Source organism: Nesoenas mayeri (assembly GCF_963082525.1).
Source record: "Nesoenas mayeri genome assembly, chromosome: 3".
In the NCBI taxonomy this organism is placed as follows: Eukaryota; Metazoa; Chordata; class Aves; order Columbiformes; family Columbidae; genus Nesoenas; species Nesoenas mayeri.
The window spans coordinates 61,163,456-61,171,218 of record NC_137544.1 but is presented as its reverse complement, the minus strand read 5'-3'; the positions used below and the strand labels follow the sequence as shown (position 1 = coordinate 61,171,218).

Below are 7,763 nucleotides of genomic sequence, written 5' to 3'. Positions count from 1 at the left end.
TAAATTGGAAAAGAAGTCAAGCCAGTAGTCTGCAGGGTGTGTACCTTGCAGCAACAGTGCGAGTGTGCTCTTGTGTGGTGCTCCTGGAGTTTTCCTCACCCAGAATGCTCAGGTCTTCCCTTGTTGTCCTCATTGTTCAACTGTGATAAAAGGCAGCCTTTATGCACAGTGCACATTTGAACCTTTGGGACAGTTGCTGGAAATTTGATAGAAGTTATACATTTATTTGCTTTCCTGAGAGCTGCTGCGATCATTCTAGAGTACTGCAGAATGTTGTGATGTTGACACACGCAGGCTGCGTAAATCAGCTTGTCAGAAACTCTATTAAAAATAAACACACAAAAAAAGAAAAAGCCGAACTGGAATAGGTATGTGCTAAAAGCCCTTTTAGTGACTGGAGAATCTATAGCATAATTCATGTTTCCTTGTAGCTGAGGGATTGCAGAGGGACAGATTCCCACCTGTCCTCAAGTTTAATCCTGGCATGACACGCTTTGTTAAACTGGAATTTCCGCATTACCAGCCTGGCATGGATCTGTTGCTGGGCTGTGTGTGTATGCTCACCACAAATGGAAGGTGGAGAATCCTAGGATGAGGTGAAGACACTCATTCCCTGTCACTCCACGTTTCTTCCCTCATTAACTCATTGGTTTGGCGCCTCATCTAGGGTCCTTCCGCTTGTTTTAAAGGCCATAGCAGTTCCAGGGTTGTGCCTTGAGAGGCTGCGCGCTTCAGCTGAGGTGCTTCCCTAGGAAGTTGATTTGGTGCTGCTGGCCTGCAGCGCGCTCTCTTCGTAAGGAGGCACTGGGTCTGGAGAGAGCTCAATGTGAGCCTCCTCCAGGGAAGTCTTCATGGTGGCCTCCTCGTAGGAGGGAGGCAAACACACGGTGAGGAACGTGGCGTCAGGGAGCAGGGTGGAGTAGTGGAACCTCTGCTCGCTGTTCCAGGGCAGCACGGAAAGGAAATTGGACACGTCGTGCTCGGGCAGGGCCTCGGGGAGATCGATGCTGAAGATCTGCCCCTGTGGAGCGGGGCGCTGGCAGCGGCGGTACAGGAAGAGCAGCAGGAATGCCAGGAAGAGCATCATGGTGGCAGGCAATATGATGCAAAGAAATGGTTCTATGTCGTCTTTGGTTGAAGTTGTCTGTTGTCTGCTCTGTAATTAAAGCAAATAGGTAGTATTGGATTCCTGGAGACGTTTTAATCAGAGATCAAATGCACATTCTCTACCTCCCCCTGCTATCACTTGGCTGTTGCTTTTTCAAATTACTTTCTGTCTGCATTAGTGGCACTTAATATATTTTGCAAGCTTGTGATTTGTCAGATTGTATTTGGTTGTCCATTAAAACAAAATACTTTGCAACTCTCCCACTTCTGTTGTCTCTAGTTGTCAAAGAGTGGTGGGTTTCTAGAAAACCCTGTCTCCATGGGTCAAAAAACCCAACAGCGTAGAACTGTATGTATTTTTGTATGAGATTTTGTTACTCTTGGATTATGGTGGGACCAGTCCTCTCTGTGAGAGATTCATTAAGCTTTTAAAACCTGGGAGAACACTGAATTGCAGAGGAATAGGGCTGTTGATCCACCATCTAGTGTTGTATCTTTCAATTTGGAAAACTCTACTTTAAAGAAAAAAATATTACAACAACTATCCCTTTTATCAGGACCTGCTGCCTACAGTACTTCTGTGGGCTGTTCTAACCTTACAGGCCAGCCTCAAATAAAACATAGTATGTCAGGACAGACTGGACTGGGCTCTTTCTTGAGATTGTTCTGCCAGCTATTCAAGAATCACAGAATCATTTTCCCTGGAAAAATAACTTCTGGTATAAGAGTAAAAGCAGCTGTGACTGTTCAGCTTAGCCTTCTGCAAAATACAACACAAAAAGCCTCAGTCCTACAGCGTTTAAATTATGCTGTAGTATTAACAGGAGTTATAAGGTAGTTTTTTTAAAATAACATTCATGCTCTTCTGTTGTGTTAGCTTCACTTCTGAAATGTAATCTATCCTATTTCCAGTCTGACTCTGTCTAGCTGTAGCTTTTAGTAACTGTCTGTCATTCAGAGTCTAGTCTAGAGAGGCAGGAAAAACCCCAAACCCTAAAATGCTGCTTATTATCAAATCATTCCCTTTGTAAGTACTTGAAGACTCTAATCAGATGGCTTTTCATATTTTTATAGTGAGACTAAACAGGTCAATAGATCAAATTTCCTTTAATTTGAATGAAAAGAGCTTTTAGAGCTTGGGGAACTCAAGTGGTTCTTTCCTCAAAGCATCTGGAAGCTGGGATGCAAATGGTCTGTTTGCAGTAAGGGCTTTGTGAAAAGGGCCAGTAGCTCCAGTGCCCACTTCCTAGTCTATGAGAACTTTCTTTGCTTATTCTTCCAAGAATCATGGTCATTCTTTTAACTGCAAAATCACACTGTAACCTACAGTCAACTGATTATTTACCAGGCAATTTTTACCTCTCCAATTTTGTGTCATGTTATGAAATTCTTAGTGTGCGGTCATGCCTAAGAAAAATAAAGTAAATAGGTTTTGATTTCTGACAAATAGTGTAGGGGAGAATTCTGCTTTTCTTTCTTGAGGTAATGTATGTCTGAGGCCAAAGCCATTAAAGTAATCTTAAAATACACTGAAACTATTGTGGATTAGTCATTAAGCTTTTTTTTTTTCTTCTTCTTTTCCAGCTGTCTTTTTCCACAAAAAATGCATACTAAAGAGCTATCTTGTATTTACTGATCATTTCTTATTAAAGAGTTTCTGGCAGTACAAGCTGTTGTCTTCCCTGACCATTAAATGAGCTACAGGAAACAGTAGAGTTGGAAGAAACTCTTCAGCTATTATTCTAATGAAGACATTATATAATATTTTTTAAATGGTGTTTTCTTTATAAAAAATCTTTAACACTTTGTTATTGTATCTTATGACATGCAAAAAACACTTCCCAGGAAAAATGAATTAAAACATTATTACCACATTTGTGCACTATGTATATTGATACTCACTGATACTGTTACGTTATCAGTACTTTTATAATGAAGATTTAGAAAAGCTGAACTTCTATTAGACAGCATTTTTCATGATAATGAATAATTAAATGAAGAGCACATTTTTGAGATACAAATGTAAGTTTTGGGTTTCATTTGTAGGGAGCAAGCTTTTAAGTTGGGTTGAGGTGGTATTTCTTGGATCTGCGAGTTGCACACTAGTGTCTTTTTTTTGTGAGGAGAGAAGGTGAGATTGTCAGTGTTTCCTACATGAGACTAGTAAATGGTATGGAAAGCCCCGATTCTCTTACCTTTAAATTCAGTGCAACTTGCCTTTGAATTTCACCGAAAGGAAGTTTGTGTTTTAAATAATGGCCAAGGATGACGTATCCTTCGTATGCTGATGGAAACACAGATGAGTGTTAAGGTCATGGCAATGTCAGGCAATGACATGTCCTGGTATGGGACGTGGCCTCATACAAAGGCTGGTTGTCTGAGAATCTGCAGGATGGTGAGGAGACAGAGGGAGGGAGTGGTGGGTTGGATGTGGATTTGAAGCACAAAATAAGAACTGATGTTCCTGAAGTGAAGAGCTGGGAACTCATCAGGGGAGGGAGGAGTGGAGAAGAGTGTCGATCAGAACTGTGCACCAGTGTGGATGGAGAAGTTCGGCTTGTGAGGAGGGTACACAAGATGTAAAGCCATGGGGGCGAAAGTCAAAAGGGATCTGAGAATGAGGGCAGTAGGACTGGGTAGGACTGAGAAGTCTGGGGAGCAAATGTTGAGGCTTCTCTCTCACTGCACCAGTCCCATTCTTGTTGCAGAAGAAGAAAAAGGGCTAGTGCTCAACTTGGAGACAGGGGAAGGCAAAGTTAAGCTTGACAGAAGAAACTAACAAATGGTCTTGGATATCAGGGGAATGCTTTGCTCCAAAGCCTCATTTGGAAGCCAGCAGTCAGGCCTTGCAAAGAACTATCTGCCCATGCAAGTATGTAAGATGTATTCTTGCTGGAAGGGCCAGTTTGTATCTAATGCTAAGAAAATGAAAGAGAAGCTATTACATTTGTAGTATGAGCTAGCTTAGAGTACCACAGTCTGTGAAGTAGGTATAAAAGGACAACCTAGTTTCATTTGGGTGTCAGCATGGTTACTGGGCTGAAAACTTAAAAAAAAAAAAGTTGCAAACTCAAGCCCTCAAGGCTGAGTAAATGTCAGTGTTTTGGAAATCTGTGAATCTTTAATTTGAACCACAATGCACCTAATTTTTAATTACATTATTGTGTGCAAGGTGCCTACTGTAGGGTTGTGATAGATTCCTTAGAGAAGGAGACCACAGTAGCTCAGTGTAATGTGTTGCAGGATGTGTAGAGTATGTAGTGACTAAGTCAGGAGACTGAGGGAAGAGAGAGGATTGCCTGCTGGTTAGGGATTCCATTTCACACGTGCCCAGCAATGTGTATAAAACAAGACATAAGAAATTTGTAATTTGAAGAAGATGCGGTAAAGAAGACCCTGCGCTGTATGCTGAGAAATGTGGGGAGAGTAACACATTGAGTGGCTAGTAATGAAGTGAATGCTGTGTTCTGTGCAGTTGTGAAAGAACAGTAAGTATATCTTACTACAATCTGCAAAATAGTAGCGTGTGAGGCAGGTAGGATTAAGGATTGGGTAATATGTCTTTTTGTATGCTAACAGGTGACATTAAGGACCAGTTTTCCCCAGTCTGTGTTTCAAAGTGTCCATAGCTTTTTAAACACAGCTAACATTAAGCCTTAGCTGTCCTATTTGGGTGAAATAATCCATAGGCTACTTAGAGTATTTGAGTTGAAATTGTTTTAAACAAGTTAATACTGCCCCATAGATGCCCAGAACCTGAAGCATAATTCACAGGAAGTTACATATCTGTTTTATTACTGCCTCCTGACAAACATTTTACATGAACTCATTTTACATTCAGATATAGTTCAAAAATCTGATTAACTTATTGTAGGTATATCCATATATATATATATATATCAAATGTATTGGGAGACAACTGAGCAGTATTAGTCTCTTTTTCTGTTGTGGTTTTGTGCCTGTTTCTGGGATAAGTGGCTAAGGGGCTACTGAAGAATGTTGCAAAGATCTTAACATTAGGACTTGGAAAAATCTTTTAGCCATAAAACCACAGATTATACAAAACATAGAAATCATTTTAATGAAATTAAACAAAGGTCACTGAAGGGAAAAAAATATATATATATTTGCTCTGAAGTTCTAAAATTAACTTCTAAAACTGAAACTCTAAAATGAGAACAGGAACCAGTGTGTGTAAGTATCAGAAATAACTGCCAGAACTGGAGAATAAAATGATCTAGAAATGAGATCGAATTTTGAGTAATTGAAATGGAAGTGTGAGCAAACAAACCAGCTGAAGAACTTATATAAAAGATGATCATCTACTGTTTAACAACTGGAATTTCCAAACCAATCATATGAAGTGACTGAGGGAGTTATTTGTTTGTGTTTTAACTGGTTTGATTTTGATGCTGCTGCTTCACTGGAGGTCCGAGTGGTCTGCCCATATTATCCCAAGCAGCTATTGTTTGGTTTAGAATTGACAAAAATAAGGCTTCCAGCATGAAATAAGTTACAGACACATAAATACAGGAAAAATATCCTTTATAAAGAGAAAGGCAGAAAGGGACATGGTGGTAAAAGGGATTATGTTTCTATAAAGTCCTCTGTTTTACTAGAACTGATTTTTAGTAGGATGGTTTGACCATTGTAAGCTCATGTTTATTCTCTTCCTTTCATTTATATCTTTGTAGGAACTGAAGCAGAGGGTCAGTTTTCCAAAACACTGAGCACAGGCTACAAGTAGTAAAGCCTTTCATTAGTAATCTGTCTGCCTGCATTTTTTTAATGTGCTGAGCACGTAGAATTGCCAGCTTACAGATTACATGACCCATATCAGTTTAGATGAGCTTTTACTCGTGCCTGTTGATAAAGGAATGAAATGCAAAGTGCAGCCCAGTTCTGTAGTATTTTCACGATGAGTAATGGAATGGGTTTAGAATTGAGCTCTTTGTCTAGACCAAAGAAGCCTCGTTCCTGGCTTTAAAGGGAATGACCTAATAAGGCCAAACATGAATTTGAAGGAAACTTTTGTGTAAGGATGGGAAAATGAAAGTTTATTTGGCTTGCCTAAATTCCCATTGAAGTATTTTTTTCATTGGTGCTAGGATTTATTATGTTGTTAATGATTTGTTAGGGTACTTAGCACTTTATTAAAATTATTTTTATTAATATACCATATATTTATGCTAATATCTTTTGAAGTTGTATCAGGAAACTGATACTTCTGAAATGTTTTAAGTGGATTTGGAACAAAGTCTACTTTGAGGTTGTTAAGCTGTGGTCCACGCATAGGTGCTTTTCCAAACTCCATCCTACTTCTTAAAGCTGATTTGTTATCGCTTGTAAAAAGCAAAACCATATAACTCTGGCAAACATTTTTATGTGTTTTTGTGTACATTAATAATTTTAAAGTGAGCCTATATTTACATTGAATTTTCAAATACTTGTTAGAATGTGACTCTGCTGCTGTTTGTTGCCCACAGTCAGACAAAACCAGTCTCGAGGTGTGAAGACGTTGCCATTACCGTTCTAACTCTGGCAATGTTACTGGTGAGGTAGACTGTTAAAATTGTAGAGACATTTAAAAACTACTTTTTCGCCTGTTTTGACCCCCCACCTCCTATCCCCTTTTCTTTTACAACAATACACTTGATATCTCAGCTGTGTAGCACAGCCAGTTCATTTGCTAATACTACTTGACTCAGACATTTACTGGGGATATATATGCACCTTAAATTGTTACTTGTGATCAGAGAAACCCTTTTGCTGTCTCCCAGACAAAGCCAGAAAGGCAGGCTGTGGATTTTCATCTCCGATGGCCTCTTTCCTCCCCCTGCTTGCCTGCATGTGATCCTCTCTCGGAGAAGTAATCAGTGCACAGCTTAGGGAACCAGAGTTCATTCCTGACTGCTACCGACTCTTAACATCTGCAGAAAGGCTTCATGGGACCAGATCCAAAGTGTAAATGTGCATTTAAAAGAAAGGAAATCAAGGAACAGCAGAATGCATTATGCTTAAAAGAAATAAGTAAACTTCTTTACTTGCCACTCCAGCAGGATTTTTCCATCTAAAGTTTTCTTTTCACCACAAATGTGTTTAAAACAACTTAACAGCAATAAATACATGCTCTGACTCTCTGTAATTGAGAGGTACTGCTTTAATGATATATCTCAAACACCAGGTATTTACTCTGTGCTACACATTGAGGCACTACACAGACATACACACACATGCAAAGTCGAAGGACATGCCACAGAGACGAGCAGAGGGGTACAGACCTGAAGCTCAGTTTCCAGAAGTGGCCCACCCGGTTCACTGTTTAGCCAGTCATAGTTTCCCCTGTCAGCGTGTCCAAATTTCCTCCAGCTGCTGCCCAAGAGCCACCTCATGCTTTCATTAACCTGGTCTTCTTTCTTCGTGCCTCCACCTTGCTTCACTGCTTGCAACTGCGTCCCCGCCTCCCAGCCTTGCCCCAGCTGGGCTGCTCGCAGCTAATGATCCCTCTTAAATGATATCCCGTTTACAGTGGAAAAAAAAGGAATTAGACACCCCCCCCTCCCCTTGTCAGGAAGCCAAGCAAATAGATTTCAGAGCCTCTCTCTCCACTTCCAACTCAATCTCTCTGGATTTGCTTCGGTGGCCTACATTGCCAG

The 7,763-nt window shown here is 40.3% G+C and overlaps 1 protein-coding gene across 1 annotated transcript; it reads right to left on the bottom strand.

Annotated features, from left to right (window-relative positions):
• Window positions 1-748: 748 nt before the first annotated feature.
• Window positions 749-7,499, bottom strand: SMIM28 (small integral membrane protein 28; the record flags this gene model as incomplete). Its single annotated transcript, XM_080341427.1, has 2 exons — window positions 749-1,156; window positions 7,389-7,499. The coding sequence occupies 2 exons, from the start codon at window positions 7,497-7,499 to the stop codon at window positions 749-751; spliced, it is 519 nt and encodes a 172-aa protein (XP_080197553.1).
• Between the last annotated feature and the right edge of the window lie 264 nt (window positions 7,500-7,763).